Here is a 21,003-nt window from a genome sequence, read left to right as displayed (position 1 = left end):
CGATAGTGATAATTGTATTGCTTAGGGTGTGTGTTCCCAGCCCAATACACTTTTTACAAGGCAATATCTCAAGGTAATTGGAAAGTATTACAAGTGCTTTACACATAAAGGAAAATGTTGCAAATTAAGACACAACCCAATATTTAACAGCTAAAGAACTTGTGCTTCCAGTTAAACTTTATTTCTCATATTAGTTGCATAAGTGAATCAAACTACCTGAAGATTGGTAAGACAAGTCAAATGAATCAAACTACTTGAAGATTGATTAGACAAGTCATATGAATCAAACTACCTGAAGATTGGTAAGACAAGTCATATGAATCAAACTACCTGAAGATTGGTATGATAAGTCAAATGAATCAAACTACTTGAAGATTGATGTGATAAGTCAAATGAATCAAACTACTTGAAGATCGGTATGATAAGTCAAATGAATCAAACTACCTGAAGATTGGTATGATAAGTCAAATGAATCAAACTACTTGAAGATTGGTCTGATAAGTCAAATGAATCAAACTACCTGAAGATTGATGTGATATGTCAAATGAATCAAACTACCTGAAGATTGATGTGATATGTCAAATGAATCAAACTACTTGGAGATTGGTATGATAAGTCAAATGAATCAAACTACTTGAAGATTGGTGAGACAAGTCAAATGAATCAAACTACTTGGTTAGACAACCCATATTGTTATGCCTTGGTATAATTTGGGTAATGGGAATTATCTGGAACAATATTACAATCAAGTGTGTTATAACGAGGGAGAGCTATATCTACTGTGCATGTATGTACACAAAGTTGGTAGATATAATGCAGCAGATTAGAACAGGTTGATACATGTACATGCTAGATCATGCAAATAAAGGCTGTTTTTTTATCACACAAATTTTCCATGCCAAGAAGACAGCTGCAGTACTGCCATGTAAATGCTAAGTACTGGAGGGGTAGGGCTGTTTTAGTAAACTTGCTGACGCTGAAAGGGTTGCACATGCTGCAGCTGCAGATTGGTTAGGACAACAGTCAGTATGGTACATATTTATCTACCACCCCTTAAACAAATTTAATATTGTCATTTTGATGTCAGTACCCCCCAATGAAGTTCATCAGGCCGATATTTTGTTTTTACCGCATGAAAACTGGCAGACGTTAATCACACACATACAATTATGCGGGGCCCCGAGTGGCCGAGTGGTCTAAAGCGCTCTTCGTTACGGATCACTGCCATCTCACCTCTGTCTGCGGCGGTTCGAGTCAAAGATTCAGCCAATGTGGGCATGTGAGAAAGCTTGCCAGTAGCTTCTCGTGGGTCGGTGGTTCTTTCCGGGGTTTTCCGGGTTCTTCCTCCACCATTAATACTGGCCGCCATGTATAGCCTATCGTGCTGAAAAATGGCGTTAAACCCCACAACAACAACAACAACAACAACAATTATGCATTAATTGTTGTTGATGTTGCAGGTAGATACAAAGAAGCAGAACCATTATCCGCTAAAACAGCCAGCGAATTAGCATCTGTGTTTGAACAAATTTATCGATGAGGGCCCTTGCAATGACCAGTTATTACAGTTAGATCATGGCAAAGAATTTCTTGGTGCAATAACATCGATGATGAAACAACATCAAAATCACACTGTGTTACATCATGATCAGGCAATCGTTGAATGATGTAATTGAAGACTTGCTGAGCAATTATTTTGATATCAATACACTCAAGAAATTTCCAACAACACATGATCTCTTGAATGGGTTACAAGACTACCAAGTGTAATAGCCGCATTAAATAATAAAATTGCAATTTGAATTTCTATGAAAGCTATCAGTGCAATCACAAAAAAACACATACCAGAACAACAACATGACCTTTACTAGGTAACGTGACTATCAGATATTTATATGAGCCTGGAGACTTTGAAGGAGGTAGTAAATAAAGAGCAACCTCACATAAAAGAGTGTAACTGCACATAAAATTTCCAGCGTGGTAAGATCCACAGGTAGACCTGCAGTTTACAGAAAGAGTATAAATGCACATAAAATTTCCAACATGGAAAGATCCACAGGTAGACCTGCAGTTTACAGAAAGAGTGTAAATGCACATAAAATTTCCAGCGTGGAAAGATCCACGGGTAGACCTGCAGTTTACAGAAAGAGTGTAAATACACATAAAATTTCCAGCAAGGAAAAATCCACCGGCAGACCTGCAGTTTACAGAAAGAGTATAAATGCACATAAAATTTCCAACATGGAAAGATCCACAGGTAGACCTGCAGTTTACAGAAAGAGTGTAAATGCACATAAAATTTCCAGCGTGGAAAGATCCGCGGGTAGACCTGCAGTTTACAGAAAGAGTGTAAATGCTAGCACAGTGATTATTTTTGTTGTTGTAGCATCATGATCACCGACACATGAAGATCAAACTCATGTCCTGAGTTTGACCCTTGGCCACAATGGTGCAGTTATCCTGAATAAATTCAGGGATAACCCTCTGTAGTTAAGACAGTTTCGTCACTCTTGGTACGGATAAATAAACTAAATTTTACCATTCAGTATGGTCATCGATAATCCAAATCGTAGTATCAGAAATAGTTAATCCCTGGGATGAATGAACAGTTATAGCATATCCTAGGGTCCAATACGATGCTTCAGCAGTGAGAGTTTTCTCAACCACACCCACATCGACGACAACAATATCATTCAGTACAATTTTTTTTTCTCATTTGTTCCAGGAATCGATACACCAATACTTTGTTTACGTGTATCAGCTGGGTGATAACACAATGGGACATGTAGACCTGGATATTTTTCTTGATGAAGCAGAAATAATCACTGCTGAAGTGAATCACGAACACATTTCCTTGATGCAACTATCAGGTCACTAGGATGCCATAACTTCCAAAAATCCTCATTTGTTGTTTCTGGAATTACTTTATGCAATATCGAGCACTGAACCCTATCCAGCTGCAGTTGTATTAACGTTTTAAATTCTTTCAACAACTCATCAATTGCCCTGCAGTCCTCGAGCATTTCTTTATAATAATCAATATATTCTTTTAACCAGCGATGTGGGGATTCGCCGTCAAAAATGGGGTGGGGGTGGCCATGATCACTGCACATAACCAAGGCTGTATTTTTCGTCAACAGACATTGAAGAAATATTTTAACATGTCCACCAATACAGTGCATATCTCATCCCATATAATAGTCTTAGGAACAATGCCGTTGGGCATTTCTGCGCATCTAAGGTTTCTGTCTCCAAACAAAACGCATACCGAATTTGAATGATTAATGAAAATAAAATACTGCAAAGCTTACCATTTGAAAAGAGGCAATTGTCACCAGAATATTCTGTTCAAAATATTATTAATTTTGGACACATGGGATACCACCCCACATGTTTTCGTGACTTGCAATATGTAGGCCTATTCTGCGCACAACTTTGAAAAGATGTAATGTTTATCCATCGGGCTACATAAATGAAATACATTACTTTTGACTGTTTCTGTCAGCATTTCAGTCGAGTAATTAGGTCAGATGATAGCTAGTTTTACAAAATTCAACCTAACAATGCCAATAAATGGCAAGAGATATTAAGCAAACTAAAGCGATCTTTAATTTTTTGTAGTAAAGTTCAACATTTTATACAAAATAAATTATGTGGAAGAGAAACAACAATGAATATGATGTAACGTGTTTACAACGTCTTGTTTATGGGGAAGAATTACTCAAGCATTTAGAAAGAGACTATACGCCGGGGAATTATTTGAGAATACTGTTCTAGCTGCAAGTTGACACATTGGGTAGCAGACTATATTGTACATGTGAGACAACTTCTTGCAAAATTGGAAACTTTGATTAAGATGCAGAATTTTTTACGGTATAAATTTCCATCTTTTATATAATGTATTTATTTGTATGATTCTAAAAGATACATAATAAATAGGATTTTCTGGGTTACAGGTTCAAGAAGGTCATGGAGTGGGTCTTCATGTTGACATTTAGAAATCATATTTTCCTATGCCTTTCGAGTCGAAATCTGGTATATTTCTGTACACTTTATGAATATCACTTTTCTTAATTAAAGTACATCATTCTTTCTTGATACAAAGTGGATTTTTGACCCAAAATACATGTGATCCAATGTTTACAGAAATGACTTATTGTTGCACAGTATTACCTGACGCACAGAATTGGCCAACATGGTGGAATATATTTCTTACCCATCCATTCTTGGGTCCAGGTGTCTCCCTTCCATTGAAAGAAACTGTGATAGGTATGTGACTTAACCCCTCGTTGTTTCATCTCTCTGGCGAGCCGGTGAGTAGGCATCATCACAACCATATCATTGTTCAGAAACAGATTTATTGCGCGTGTCGTTTTCCCGGAACCACCTGGCCCATGAAGATAAATAGTTTTATGCCTAGCAACAGAATCATCTACAGGTGGCGCTGATGACTGTTGTGACAGCTGTGAGATCCTGTAATATTCAGGTAGTAGCTTGTAATCTGCAGATTCTGAATAATCAAGGATCATTTCATTCTACCCCATGGAGCATCTCCAGCCCTTGTATCACATTCATCTAACAATCCAATATTTGTTTTATCGATACAAAATGAATCTGTGGCGACTCTGACCGCTGTATCAGGAAATGTGTTTATTACTGATATAAGATTTATGGAAACATGCTAACATCGAAGATCTTAAATAAGTATTTTGCCAAGAATTCCCATCATAGTAACACACAATAGTACCCAGCATAGTTTCATTGCTCAAGAATACACTCTCTGTGTACACAAGCGTGCATTTGCACGTTGCGTTTTTGATTATAAAATCAAGTTCAGCCTCATCGATAATTAATCATGTACAGCTTCATCGATGATGCAGTGAGGCTCCTTGTGTAAATTTACGAATGATTTTTCTGCCCAAATCCTTTGCAAGCGACGTCTCGCAGTTGTCAATGGGTTCTGGCATCCAAACCTGTTTTTGTGGCCGATACAAAATTATTGCCTCACTCACTGTCAGCGATAACAATATCGCCAAATTAAGCATATTTCATAATAATACTATTGGAACCCAGCCACGTTCATTTTTCACACAGTAATCGTTTGGATTTATCGCCTGATTCGGTTTGATAAAATGGTCTCCATGAATTTTTCTTCTGAGCAAAATGAGCAACCATAGACGGAACAGGAAAACAATTACTCCGTAATCGTTCGATCTTTTCGTTGTCGGCAGTTTATTTTCGTGCAACTTCAGTCATTGTTGTATGAAGAGATTCAGCACGATAAAGATCCCTGCATGGTCGTACAAACTGATCAAATTGTCATTGCTCATCATCACTCTGAAACAACCACACAGACACTGGATCAGTTTTACTGATCTCACAACTTTATTCAAATATATCCCCCCAGTGTCATAACCAGTGCTGAAAGAACCAGGAGCATATCTAACTCGTTTATCTCGTGGAAATATTGTTATACTTGATCTCCAAGCATGAGCGTAATGGTCAATTATTGTGATCGGAGCTCCATTTTTCAAGTACTTAGCACTGTAGAAAACCATCGCTGGTTATTGTTTTAACCATTTTGGATATCTTAAGGTCTTTTTTTAAACTCAGCAATATCGCTAATTGTGGCCCCACTTGATTGCACTCTAGCCTCCCATTGATTTTTTTAATCATGAAATGTTGTCAGTTCCTTCCCTCGTAATGCATTTTTAAAGTGTTCTGTGATTCTCTGGGTGACACAGATTAAAATGCCACCAACCGGGGTCACTAGCGTCCCTTGCATTGGTGCAGCCGCATTGACATCAGGCTCATTTAACGGATAAATAGCATAAACCACTGCAGTCGTTGGATATGCCTTTTAGTAATTGGGTTTGCTAATTCCAGTTAACATTCCTGGTCTAGAATTTCTATCTAACACAGCCACCCAACCATCCCCATCTCTGGTGCTCGCACCCCCGCGGTTTTGTGATTCACGAACAAGGTCACGTTTATCATGGATAATCCAAGTTACATTGCCATTGTCGTCAATGGCAAAATACATTTTATTCTAAAAATATCCTTGTCCATCATGTAAATAATCCACGATTTTTGCTGTTAGTTGGTCATTTATTGTAGCATCAATCTGGTGACTAGCACCAGGAGTGGTGTCGTGTCTGACTCTCAATGTTGACCACACACGAATTTCCCCATCTTGGCCCCGCGGATATGATGAAGTAATTTCAAATGACCTCTAGCTGCTAGCACGTGGCATGCTCGCTTGCTATGGTCCACATCTTTGGGACCAGCTCTTAGGGGTGTCATGGTCAATCTCTCAAGATAGAATCGCCTGCTCCGATGACCAAAGGCCCTGGGCCCTGTCACGGATAATCGTGTAAATTTCTCTTTTATATAATTATGTTACGGTACTTATTGTGCGTATCACATGTAAAGTTTGCAAAAGAAGAGTCTAGGGACAAAGCCGTGTTTGAAACATAACAAGGGGGTGGGGGGGGCGATGATGTGCGTGGAGTGTGGAGGTAGAAAATACAGAGCGCTAAAATGGTATTATGATAAGAAGAAAAAAATGAACGCTGGGACAACAGAAACACTCCAATCCTTATACTAGTATCAATGATGCTGTCATCAAGGATGTTACCGACTTTCTCGCTAGAGTTTCGAGATCATCATCCCTGGCTGATTTATCAGCTACGACCCGCCTTGATGCTGGTCACTCACGTTGATGTTGATATCCTTGATACTAGTATCAAACGACCCTGAGTAAAGTAGGTGATCCAGTGCCACATTATTGTTTTTGTGTTTTTTTTCTTCGATCGATTATAATTTAGACAAGTGATATTTATTATACAATGGGAGCAAGGAAACAACAACGATAAAATTGGAATACAACCATTTCGAGCACATCCTGTTATCAGCAATTATGAAGCGTCGTGCAAGGGTGTGATTGAAATTGTTGAAACAAAAAAACAGTGGTTCCATTATTAATGCTGGCTATCTTAGGTTCGGTGCTGGGGAAAAACTTACCTCTTCCACAGGTTCATTTATGAATGTTATAATGGATAGATCGGGCGAATCTTGTTATGGATCATATTGATTTGAATCCAAGAAATAAATGTTTGCAAGATCTTCAGACTATTACACAAAGTGAGAACTGTAAGTGAGGTTGCGGAGGTCAGGTGAGGTATCCATGGCGGGTAGTGTCTAAATCTACAGACAGGTGAAGAGCGAATATTTCAATTGACATATGCAGCTGCCAAATATTTTGGTATGGACCCATCTTCAGTTCACTATGTTGCAAATCATGTAACCAACTCAACATTGTCAAAGAAATATAATTAGTGAATAATATTTCAATATTTCATTGTGCACAACAACAACAATCCCCTGGTAAACTAAACTGGCACAAAAAAAACACTCTGCTTGTGCTATCTCTCTCTTTTTACAATGGCAAATGTGATTTAAACAAATATTTATTATTAGTATAATGAATCACGAAAATATAATTACGATTATTTCTGAGATTGAGCAATTATACAATAATCCGTCTTCCACTGGCGAGGGAGTATTATACAATTTAATGAACAACTCCAACCCCAAAATATAATGAATGAATTTGAAACAAGGAATGAAAATTTGAATATTATTAAATTAATTCAGCACATGATGAGGTTATCTCTTGCACGTGTGGAGGATATACAAGTCCCCTTGTTCGCCCCACTGGCTGCCGTTTTTGAGAAAATCCGGTCAGCGTTAACTGCTGAATACGAAGTTAAAAAAAATTAATTTTAATTTACAGTTAAATAAATTTATGCTTTAAAGCAAAGATGATTTACTCTAAATTACATAATTGCTAGCTAGCTTAGCATGGGAAAGTTGTGACCCTGAGATTGTAATGTTGCTATTAGTAGTAGTAGTAGTAGAGTTGCAATTTTCATATGCTGACTGACTGCTAAGGAATGTGACCTGCTGACTGAGCGGTGGCTATACAAGCCATTGAGTGTATTGTAATATTTTGTAGTAGTCGTAGTTGTTAATACTGACTGACTGGCTGGTCGAGGAGCTAGCTCCTGGGGGGAGGGTAAGATAATTATTATTATTATTTTTATATGTTTACTCTGCGGAGTACACACACAGTAGTAGTAGTAATCATGCCAGTACCTTGGTGGAGGGGGGCTCTCAATGAAATATATTTTTGCCCCCTTTTTTGTTTGTGTGAGACTAGTATCTTAATTACACAACCCTATCTTGCGCATAAAGGCTGATTGATAACACTTCATTTCTCATGTCCAAAAGATAATTCTTTTGGTCTATGAAGCGAAAGTGTATGCAGGACAACGAGGGGTTATGCGTTTGCAAATACACTGGATTGACAGAAACTATATTAATCAGGTGGTCCAGGGGTGCCTCTGGGGTAAAGGAATACAGAATATAGCCTTGGGCTGCTTGTTTGGATTTTTTAAAGGTCTGCTTGGTAACTGCTTTCGACCTCATTAGCAACTAAATTGACAGAAATCGTGGAAGTGATCATGACAACACTAGGGGATATATGTCATCCAGCCCTATTTGGGTCGTTATTGTGTTTGAGTATCACTGATGGAGAGGATATTGCATTCCAATGTCAATTAAGACAATATTCATTGACGATATTGTTGAGGTGTTTTTTTTCACTCTTCGGTATCAAACCCTGGTATTGTGAAAGTTGGCAGTGCTGCCTCAGTGATCCTAAAGTGCTCGAGAAACAACCTTTCAGTTTCGGCGTCAATCGAAGTTTGGTGCATGATGGCTCTGTAAATATACTCAAAATTGTATAGTACCATATTTAGATGCACTATCCACGCAATGATTTTTTGAACCAGATAATCGTTGGGACATTCATTTACATAATTGGAAAGCAATTGTCATAGAGTATCAGTTGCCTGATTGTACTCATGTGCACCACTGTCTAGAAATGGTCTAACATTCGCGTCATAGTAAACACAATGAGGCCCCAACCGGCCACCACCACGGAGATCCCATGTAAGGCCAATTAATAAAATTGTCGGAAGACATGCACTAGTCTGTCAGTGAAGTTACTAGACCGAGCTATAAGTATGTTTTGATTTTTGACTGACCACGGTAAACCTTTCGGGTAATCTGGGTCTTAATTTTCTTGCATTTGTTTGATAATGAGCATGCTGTGGTTGTGGTAGTCATTCTGGTCCTGGTGGTGCTATTTTTGGCCCCACTAATACAATTTGAATCAATGATTGATAGATATCAATGGTATAATCGGGGTGGATATTTCTAACGCAGCACTTAACATTGGCTCATGTAACGTTATTGCAGTTTTAGATTCTCGCCCCAAGATGGATTTATTTTTATACACAAATACTAGTGAATTATTGGCTGGTAATCCACCAAACTATGTTGATCTAATATTGGGGCAACTATTATACTCTCACAATTGTGCCAGTGCTATTTCAAGAGACCTACCGTTCAGTGTTTGAATTGATGTAGGAAAACTAATATCAAATTCTGGTTGCATTGAAGCCATGCGTATCATTCTAGTGGTTGACGGTGCAGTATTTTCAGCTATTTGTTCTTGCAATACTCAAATTTCACGATCTTCCATCGCCATTTATGATAATTTTATACCCTTTATTCTAATTGATGTCTTCCAGAGGCTAGTAGTGGTGTAGGCACTGAGAGATGCCCTGTTGCATCATAGTAAATTTTAGTCATCATAACAAATTCGCAGTCAGTAGTTATACAGTCATTCAGCGCTGACAATATCAGCGATGATAATCTGCTGTACGCATGTGTTACCTTAGATAGCAACTCTGTATACTTGTGTAATTTATCAGTCGTGCATGTCGATAAATTCTTAGCTATGATATTAGCGATACCAGCAACACCTGTTATAACAGCCATACCGATTCCCAACACTGGCGCTATCACGTAGGTGGAGGATAATGTGCCGATTAACGTCATCGTTCCAGCAACTACGTCTGATGCAGTGTAGGCAACAATGTCAACAACCACAATGCGTCGACAGTAATTTTTCTTTTGTTTTGCCATATAGGCATTGATGATATCGCTCAGCAATCGCTGCCATTCATGGGTTTGATTGAATCTGTAAGTGGAATCATAATTCATTGACTTGGGTGTTGAGGGGGTGGCATTATACGAGTGCTAGCACTCTAAGTAATCAACTAAGTGACCAGTGAAGATACTGATGCTACAAATTTCACACACCACCAGTAAGTGGTTGCGGTTAATTTTTGATCAGTTTGTTCCAGTATATATGTTTCTTCAGTGCCATGATTTAATACAATTGACACAGTTCCAGAAAATTCATCAGTTGAATGGCGCCATGGATAGTTGGTAAATATCCTAAATTTTGCAGAACTAAACACGGAGAACCTGTACACCCAAGTAACCCCAGTGGTATGTTTGAGGGTTTTATTTTGCTATGACCGTGAGCGAATACTGTATATACAACATTAATAGGTGGAATCATGTGCGTACTCTAGTCGCTTTTATGTTGTTTTTAAAAAAAATATTTGTGCAAGTTTAATGCTGGCCACCGTTGGATTTCTAAAGAACTCAGTGGTGGTTCTTTTTATGTTTCTACTAAAAGTTGTAAACGCGGTCGCATGAGTAATATAATCTGATATAAAATCAAGAAGAAATAATAAATGCTATGTACAACGAGTTAGTAAACAAATTAATTTCATTTGTGAAATAGAAATATTAATTAAAACTGTACAAACGTACTGGCTCCTTGTCGCAGATAAGTTCTGTTCGCGAAAAGGACTCATTATTAACACTTTATATTGAAAAGAAATATTAAATGTTATGTAAATTGAGTTAATACATAAAATATTTAATTCATAAAATAGAAATATTGATTGAAACCATTATTAAAAACGTACTGGGCCCTTTCGCAGACGGCAAGTCCTTTTCGCGAAAAGAACCTGTTTAACACTAAATTTATGTTATTAAAGATTATTAAATGCTACGTGAAATGAGTTGCTACATAAAATAAATAGAAATATTGATTGAAAATGTTAGTAACATCATCCTCGGTCTTTTTCACAGACGGTATATCCTTTTCGCGAAAAGGAGTCCTTTTCGCACTTTATACCCACCTTTGCTGCTGTGAAAGGGACCGACCATTAAATTATATATATGAATGGGGTGAATTTTTAAAAAATATATTTCTGGCTTTCAAATGGAGTTCACAAATGATGATACGATATATATACATATATATAAAATCTACAGCATATATTACATAGTTTTAAAAATACATCGAGTTTAAAGACGAAAATACTATCCCGGCTAAACATTATCTATTTGTCCTCGCCTCGTGAGCTTTTAAAGGTCCGTCCCGTGTGGAAATATGACATGCGTTGATTTACGAGTCAAAATGAGCAGACTGTTTTCGTAAAGGAAGACAAACATTCTATTAAGACTATCAACTTAGGTATATTTTTATTTCGCAACACTACTGTTAAGTCGCTCTTTTGGCCCTCGGATCAAGAAGTGTTGTATCAAGTAAAATGTTATGTATTTTCGCGGATGTTACCTATTTTCATTAAGAACGTAAACTGTATTTTTCACAAGGAAACGTTTAGCTTCTATGATGAGAATTGCACATCAGTTTCTTTTTATTATAAGCATAGAAGATATAAATGTTTTAATGCCTTGCAGGTACTTATTTATACCACGACAACACATAAATAAAAACCCGTGTAGTAATGAAGCCGTGAGGGTTACTCAAGTCTAGTCCTACATGTAAGACCTTGATGCTGATATTTATATTTTGGGCGTCAGCACTAAAACAAAGCCAACATGTGCTATCTCTTACATTGTAAGACTAACTCAAGTTATGTCATTGTGGTCATGTTCACACATTTTAATTGTTTTATTATATTATTTAATACTAAAATAGAGTAACCAAAGTCAATTCAGTCAGGATTGTTGAACATTCTACACTTTAAATGGCTTTTTTTTAATGAAAAAATGTATTGAACAAAATTGTTGATTCCTTGGACTTTTTCATTTCATGTTGGTACTAAACTGAGCCAAAGAAACCAAGTCTAAATACGCAGCTTTCATTGTGACATCAGTTTCCAACATTGAGTCAGTTTGTAATGGATCACACTTTTAGTTTGACCTGGTCTAAAAATGTCCACGCACTTTAATATTGATTTTTGTTGTATACATTTCTTGTGAGGTGTAAATAATGACCTTCCAAAGGAATATGGATGTATGATGATCCAAATAAACTGAATAACGACCTCAGAAAGGATGAGTAATAATATTTTTTAAAATATGAAACCCATTACTGAACTAAGAAGTACTGAACGAATGACTTGTACTATAGCAGATGATTGTTAATGCTGTGTTGTAGTACAGAAGAAAGCTGGACAAGTGTATTATTAGTAAACCAAATACTTGCTTCATTGAGACAAAAATGATCACACATTTACTTCTGTACACACAAACATAATTTTTAAGTATGTTTCTGCTTCTTCAGTTGATGTCTTTTTTATAAAACTGTATAGCATTTTGAAGAATTGATTTTAGTTATCCATAGTAAATCTAAAGTTTGTAATATTTTTGGCCACTGATGATGCCATAGGAGTAATTATACTTGAGAATAAATGACATAAGTGTTGCTCATTGGACATGGGATTGCACGTCTCCTCTAATTTGTGTGCTATGTCCCACAAATCTTGAAACTTTCGGTCAGAAAAGATTAAAAATTATGCCTACACCTTTTCATTAATTTTATGACAGTCAAATCATATCTGTTGGCACTAGTAACAGCTATTTCACAAAGGTAATAAACACTGTTAGAAGGCAGTGATAATCAATATTAAAAGTTTAAAACTTTTTGTTCTGGATCTGCATACTTTAATTTGCCCATTAGGCTCCCCTTCCAAAATATGAGTGTTTCCAGTCAGCCGACCATCCCGGTTTTATGTTGTTGATCCTAGCACCTTTTCCCCCACTGTGTTGCTTTTATTAAAATGAATTGCCATCTGAAAAGTCAAGTTGCCTTTTGGCAATTTTGATATAGTAATAATAAAAGAGTGGTCTGAGTTTGAATTAAAGTTCTTTGATTAACAAACACTAGCCTTTATTACCTTTAATAACATCATAGCCATATATACTTGCTTAAAAGTTCCATCCAACTGCAGGGGGCCCTGAGTGGCCGACTGGTCTAAAGTGCTCACCATTATGGATCACTACCATCTCACCACTGTCTGCGTGGGTTCGAGTCTCAGGCTCAGCCAATGTAAGTATGTGAGAAAGCTTGCTGGGAGCTTCTCGGGGGTCAGTGATTTTATCCAGGTTTTCACGGGTTCTTTCTCCACCATTAATACTGGCCGCCATGTATAGCCCATCTTTTGCTGAAAAATGACATTAAACCCTATAACAACAGCAACAACATCAGTCCAACTGCAAACAAAATAGACCCTCCTTTGCTCTACAGTCACAAAATGTGTTGTAGGGGTAAAACGATGCACCCGTTCTGTATATCAATATGATTTACGATACACAGCCTATCATGTACCTTATCAATACACATATTAACTTGATGGTCTTTCCATCTTTAGAAGGTCTGTCAGTGGTTATTGGTACCATATTATATGATATACTTGCTGTATTTCCAGTGAGCAAATTACAAGCAGGCATGTACTTGACATCTATTTATAGGCCATTTCCATCCATGACATGATAATAAAAATAATTTCAAAAAGACTGCCTGTGAGTTGTCACGTATTTGTACTGAATATTTTAGACCACACAAGGCTGCTCCGTTTGATCACTTTAGCCACCAGATAGAGATATTTGATTACATAAATATTTTTACTTATAGTTTAATTTTTTTCCGCCCTCTTTTTTTGCCAGTTTATCTGAACCCAATAAGGGAATATAGTTTTGTAGCACATCATCCTGCCAGGCTATATTGTTTGAGAAATGAAATGGAAATTACATTCTACTACTACGTTGTCTGTAATTTTTATTTGGCCTGGTATTCTGCCTTTTCTGCATTTGCCAAAAGGGTGATTGACTGGCATGCTGCCTATTTTTGTTCATCCAGCATATAAATCAGACTCGTATCTAAATATATTTTTGGGCTCCAAATCACCCACAGGTATCTCCATTAACAATTTAACTAATCTGATATACTTCATAATTGTGAAAATGATTGGCACCATAACAAGTATTTGCCAAACAAAACCTTCATCTTAACCCATATTGGGTTTCTAGGAAGCCCATATTTTATCATGCATTTGTAAGACTTCCTTTAATGCAAGTTCAAGCTACGTCATAATGCTTGTTCCAGGGCACAAAAGGTTCAAGCTACAACATAATGCTTGTTCCGGGGGGCACAAAAGGTCCAATTGAGTTTAGTTTAACAACCATTTATGTCATGTGACTAGCAATTTAAAAAGTGAATTCCAGGTCAAATGTCATCAATGCTGTAGTTTCATCTAACTTGTCAATAGACTAAAGATATACTGAATTTTTTACTTGCAATTTCTGAGAAGGTACATCATCTTGCTATTGATTTCATGCAGGTATGGCCCAAGGTTAGGGCATTATAGTTTGCTAGGCTGTCTGGTAGGCAACTACACTATGTCGACATTGCAGTGTCAGCAAAGTCCAATTTTTTAACAGGCAGTTGTTTTTATCCTACACCCCAACATAAATGTCCAAATATCAAAAAAGGGGTAGCAAGGGTAAGAGGAAACTGGGACAACTTTATGCCAAACAAGCTCTTGCAATAAAATAATTACCATGGAAATGGGGGGTGGCTGGGTGGGGTGGTATTATGAACCATGTCATTTGGTGTTAATTTGTATATGGCAAGTGAGTGTTGTCAAGTCTTTTTCATTTTGACTAGCAAAAATGAGTGACTGTCCTTGGAACAGCCGTCTCAAATTAATTCAAAATTTAAAGAATAACAAGACAACAGGCAGACAACTAATAAAACTCTCAGTGACTACTGAACATTAAAATAACCTGCATCAACTAAAAAGAATGCACTGCAGACAATATTGTAACACTAAAGATAGCACAACTGCCAAAGCAAATTAAAGTATCTTAAAGACCTAATAATGTTTCCTACCTTAAATATTTTCAGCATGTTTTTTATGTTTTCTAATTTTATGGTGTTTTTTTGTTGTTGTAATCATATCATTATGTTTTTTGTGTTATATGGTTTGTCTAATGTTGTAAAGCACTTAGAGCTTCTAAAGATTGGGTGCTATACAAAGTCCTCATTATTGTTATTATTATCTCCTTTTTTTTAACCACTACTCATGCTTCAAGTATTTTCTATTGAAATTGTGTGTCCCCCACCCCCACCTCCACCTCCCCCATCCCAATATCTGGCAGATACGGGGACACGATGTCAGCCATCTGCCTTTGAGGTTCTTTAAATTCAGCAGTTTTATGTATTATAAATACAGTATATACAGTCATGAAAAAAAGAACATATTTAATTGTATGTAAAGAAAACCCTGTATAGGCCAGCTTACCCAAGTCCGTGGGTGACCACTCCAGACAGGTTTGGTTGTACATGTTCATATGTTAAGAAATGTAACATTTTCTTCTTGCAGATTCTTGGATGTTTTGATCCCATAAACAACCTGAGATGACTAACTTTGACAGGATTCCAATTGTAGATGTTCATGTTGACAATTTCAGGGATAGTTGGCCCTCTTTGATTCTGGCCATCAGGTCAGCAGGATTTATTGCTCTTGACCTGGTAAGGTAAAATAAATTATCCATGCATTATAAATTGAGTATTCAACACTATAACCTGCCAATCCACCCACCCCCCTTTTGCCTTTATGTCGATCCCTTTATTGGTTTTGACTTTTTTTATAGGTCCCTCAATAACTTGCGCCTCACTTATAGTGCAGTCAATGTTTTTGGACCCCGATGTGCACGAGTTATCGAGGGAGAGGTGTACCGTGAATTTGTTCATTTTCTTTGCTTTCAATTTTTGAGACTGTAGACATCTTCATTGTAGATTAGGGAAAATATGTCTTATTGCATCCTCTTAATTATTTTTGTTGGGTCTTTATATTCACGGTCTGTAACAACCACAAAATCCATAAATCTATTCCCCACAAATAGCAACTTAATGCTGTCCCAATATCATCTGTGTGTATCTGTAAAGTCCATTAAAATGGTCCAATTTGGTTTTGTCATTGTTACTTGATCAGTATAATTTTATTTCAGTGTTTGCTCATAGGAATCAAATATAATGAGATTTTGCATGATTAAATACCCTGTTTTGTGTGATTTGATTACTGCTAGGACACAGTCTTGAAGGAACATCCATCAGTGTTAGGTTTCCTCACTTACAATGTGCGTCACTTTTAATGCACAGTGTAAGAAAGAGGGAACGTTATTGCAGTATAGCTGATATAGTGAAGTTCTCAAATCAGCAATCGGTACATACGTTTTTTCAATCTGAAATATTTTAGCATTTTTATTTGTAGCCTGTTTGGACAGCTTGCAACAGAGATTTTTAATCTCATTTTATAAACGTTATTTTGGTAAACTAAGGCTTACACAAAAACGAAAAAAAAAATACGCTGATAATGTGAAACCGAGGCTTAGCTTAACCATTTCATGTCCACAAGTCCTTTAAAACACAGCTTTACTGTACATTATCTTTGCATTTGCATTTCAACTAACACATTTGCATAGAAAGTTGCTGTTCAATGAAATCAGACATTATTTTTACATATATATATTTATCAAAGGAAAAGCTTGCCATTTGTATTTTAGGTGATTATTATTACCTAGTACCTGTCTCATGGTTATTACTTCCTGGTACCTGACCGGTGGTCATTGTTACCTGGTACCTACCTGTTTTATCATTATTATTACCTAGTACCTGTCTGATGGTTATTAATATCACTTGAAGATATGCATACCTGCCATATTCCCACACAGTGTTGGGGTATTTTGGGAACTTTTATGTATTTGAGGTCACTAGGAGGGGGGGTCAATATAAGTGAACTAAAAAGCGATGTCCAATTGAGGATAAGTTGTCTTTTCATATAAGTCTTTAGAAAATTACTGGAAATTCAAATTTAATAGAAAAGAAAATAATGTTTTCTTTGAAGCATTTAACATATTTACAAGACAAAAATGCTTAAGCAGTCATTGTCAAATTTAGTTCATTTGTTTGACAGGAAAAGTATGATTCCCTTTTGTTCGATTGATAAATTTGGATGCTGACTTCTTCTCATGCAGCATAAAATATTTACTTTGGTTTTACTATCTGCCATGGGGTGCCATTTTTCATGGATTCTGTGGTTCCTACTAGCCACAAAATTGAAGACTCAAGGAACTACACATGATACAGAAATCCCCCCTCACCCCCATGTTGTTACTGACACATTTCAAGTGATCAGTTCAGCTATTTGATAATTCAACATTATTACTGTGAAAAAATATTATCTTTTACCAGTATGTTTTATTTCAACCCATTTTCAAAAGAGAATTATAAAACAGTTGATATTGTTTCACTCTATTGTATGAATACAGTATCCATTATCAGTCTTTCCCACGCACCAATTGAAATTGATATGTGTGATATGATCAGTTATGATAGAAAGAATGTAAAGTATTTAAATGAAAGAAGTAAGGATCCATTGTATGTTTGTTTACAGTGATCCTTCATTTAAATAAAACTGCTGTCAAAAACACGACAATACAGTAATGGCAAAATTTATTTTCTATTCTTTATTTTCTATTTTATTCTTTATTCTTTATTCTCTATTCTCTGCAATTCACTCCAATGTGAGATTCATCATTCAGTCACAGTCATGATCCATCTGAATTGATAATCTAAGTAAAACATAGATAAATGCAGACATATTGACTTCTGATTACATATGGCTGACTTTCCTTTTAAAATTTAAATTTTCTTAAAAGCTCATCTCATTTCATTGAGATAGTTTAATCCAAAGTAGCAATGAACTAAAGCATTGGAACTATACACTAGTGCAAAGGGGCTGTCCATTTAATATGTATGCAAAAAATCAGCCGTTTTTAACCCCCTCCCTCCTTTTGCATAGTGTACTTTTTTCTACCCCACCTCCTCAATGCATCTGTATGCTTTTGCTTATTACCCCCACCCACTTCATAGTTTTATAGTTTTAACAGCATGATCAGCGTCATGACTTATGCTACTAAACCCGTCTTGTGCGCCTTCATGTTTCACTGGACGCTGGCTTGGGATCCATGATAAATGCCACATACTGAGTATGTTTGCTTCTTAATATCACCATTTGAAAGTGATTAACAGATCAGGTCAAAGGAAGATTCCATTGGTACTTTTGCAGATACATAACCTATAGACTGTGCCAGAGAACAAAAATACAGACTGTTCTGGAAACCAGAAAAGAACAGTGAGCAGTCTGTCTGCTTATTTACTTCTGGAGTTTCTGTTTGGTTTGAAACGCCAATCAGTTGACAATGTTAGGGACCCCCTGGTGATAATCAGGTTAAAAATTATAAATTGATGAATGTAATAACTAATTTGTATGTGATTTTATGTCATTGATGCTTTTTGTTTTTAAAATCATGAAACAAATGGGAAGTTGTATGAATACTTAAGGTTGTTTGTTGTTGGCTATAGCACATAAGTTTTACTCTTTGTAGCTGTAATATTGTTTGCATTATATTGTACATATGTACCACTTGCTTTGGGTGGCCGAGTGGTCTAAAGCACTCTCCATTACAGATCACTGCCATCTCACCGCTGTCTGCGTCAGTTCGAGTCTTGAATTCAGCCAATGTGTGTACGTGAAAAAGCTTGCTAGTAGCTTCTCATGGGTCAGTGGTTCTTTACGTCTTTTCTGGGTTTTCCTGAGTTCTTCCTCCACCATTAATACCGCCATGTATAGCCCATCGTGTGCTGAAAAATGGCACTAAACCCCACAACAACAACAACAACAACAACAACCACTTGCTCTTACTGCCCCCCCCCCCCCCCGATACACACACAGACACAAAATTCAAACAGACCATACCTTTCTATGTTTGTTCTAAATGGACAACCTCTAATTAAACACTATGTATATGCACTAATTACAGAATAGTACTAATGGTCACAATTAACTGATTTTTGAACAAAACCACTGAATAAACATCGTGTCAATCAGGTCTTCTGGTTCACACTAACGTTCACAATGTAAATAATCATGAAATTGCAAAATTACATAATAATCTTATCTTTCAGAAATATTAAAATAAATAGGGTTATTTGTCACACATTTTTTCTTGAGCTGCTTTCATCCACTTTACATTAAAGGTTTGCCTGCTGATTTTATTGAGCAAGGGTTATTTGGTTGGAGGTTTGTTATGCATATTGAATGATGACATTATCCACATAACACAGTCATCAAAAGGTGCTGATGGTACAACTTTATGGGCAATGGTTTAAGTAAAGGATCATATAGATACATTTCAGTGATCACTTGGCTTGGCATTTGGTAGCATTGGCTCCATTTGGTGTTGAGCACTCTGGCGAAAAATGTTTTGTTAGGGATTGATCTTAACAGATGTTTAATTTGTGGTCATATTAATAGTTGTGTTTGTTGTGGGGTTTAACACCATTTTTTCAGCACACAATAGGCTATGCATGGCGGCCAGTATTGATGGTGGAGGAAGAACCCGGGAAAACCCCGTGAAGAACCACCGACCCACGAGAAGCTACTGGCAAGCTTTCTCACATCCCCACATTGGCCGAATCCTAGACTCAAACCCACACAGACAGAGGTGAGATGGCAGTGATCCATAACGGAGAGCGCTTTAGACCACTCGGCCAGTCAGGGCCCCCCCCCCATATTAATGGTAGTAGACTGTATTGTTTTAACCATTGAAGTGACTACTGTTTATTGCTGGCATAGTTTTGTTCTTTTGTATTCTTTATTTGGGATACTTGTATCCATGAATACAGTATATATAAATATGCAGATTTTGACAGAGGCAAGTGCACAGAATTAGGGTCTCATGAAAATGTAGTCTTTTTTTTCCCACTAAACCACAAAAATGTATACCCACGAAAATAAATGAGACTACAGAATCTGATATGGAGAATTTTTAAGCTAATAACTTCATGTCATTTAGTTTTTAAATTCAGAAGTTGAGGTAGATTCCAACCCTAGAAATTGTGTTGGGGTGGCAACATTATTTTGCCCCTTTGATCAACTATTTGAGGGGGATATGACTTCTCAAAGAAATCCTGGCTCTAGCTCACTTGACTCTTGAGTAGGCAACATTAATTTGCCCTTTTGATCAACTATTTGAGGGGGATGTGACTTCTCAAAGAAATCCTGGCTCTAGCTTACTTGACTCTTGAGTACAACATTTTACTCTGAATTTTGTGGGAGTTAATTGGATGGATCATAGAAACATATAATACATGCTCATATAATCACGTTGTTGGATTAAGTCAGTAGTAAGTGAGATCCCTACATGTTAATGAAGTGATTTTGCATCTGATTGGCTGCCTGTGTTACTAATCTGATTGGCTGCCCATGTTACTAATCTGATTGGCTGCCCATGTTACTAATCTGATTGGCTGCCTGTGTTACTAATCTGAACACCATTTTTCTAATCTGATCTAACTTTTAATACATGTGTTTGCTTACATGACTAATATCTTTGACATAATTGATAATGAGTGCGATACACATTAATAAGGTAATATTGCACATGACTGGCAGAGCTTGTTACCACTGTAGAGGCCATATTTCTGATCTGATCTTGATCAGACTTGAAATAAAGTTCATGTACAATAACAATCTCACAAGACTTCAATAATGAGTGAGATCCACACACATTAATGAGGTTATTTTGCATCTGAATGGCTGAAGTTGTTACAACTTTAAAGAGTATTAATTTTTAATTCAATTTTGAGTGATCTTGGCAGATATATTTAAATCATGAAGATCTTCAGTGGGTACAATT

General features: G+C 36.7%; 1 protein-coding gene across 2 annotated transcripts in view; it reads left to right on the top strand.

Annotated features, from left to right (window-relative positions):
- The first annotated feature begins 11,317 nt into the window (after nucleotides 1-11,317).
- LOC149807752 (target of EGR1 protein 1-like) overlaps nucleotides 11,318-21,003 on the top strand; it is a 36,102-nt gene continuing 26,416 nt past the window's right edge. Inside the window, exons 1-2 of one of the 2 annotated variants that reach the window (XM_089970022.1) lie at nucleotides 11,318-11,467; nucleotides 15,624-15,772. In XM_089970022.1, the coding sequence (XP_089826148.1) occupies nucleotides 15,659-15,772 (114 nt within the window). In that variant the 5' untranslated portion in view covers nucleotides 11,318-11,467; nucleotides 15,624-15,658. Of the gene's footprint in view, nucleotides 11,468-13,208; nucleotides 13,289-15,623; nucleotides 15,773-21,003 lie in introns of those variants that run through there. The other variant, XM_089970029.1, reaches the window with a different exon arrangement.

Source organism: Sinohyriopsis cumingii, chromosome 1 (genome assembly GCF_028554795.1).
Source record: "Sinohyriopsis cumingii isolate HCF-2022 chromosome 1, ASM2855479v2, whole genome shotgun sequence".
Lineage (NCBI taxonomy): Eukaryota > Metazoa > Mollusca > Bivalvia > Unionida > Unionidae > Sinohyriopsis > Sinohyriopsis cumingii.
Note: the sequence above shows the minus strand (reverse complement) of the source record. Positions and strands in the feature narration are given on the sequence as shown.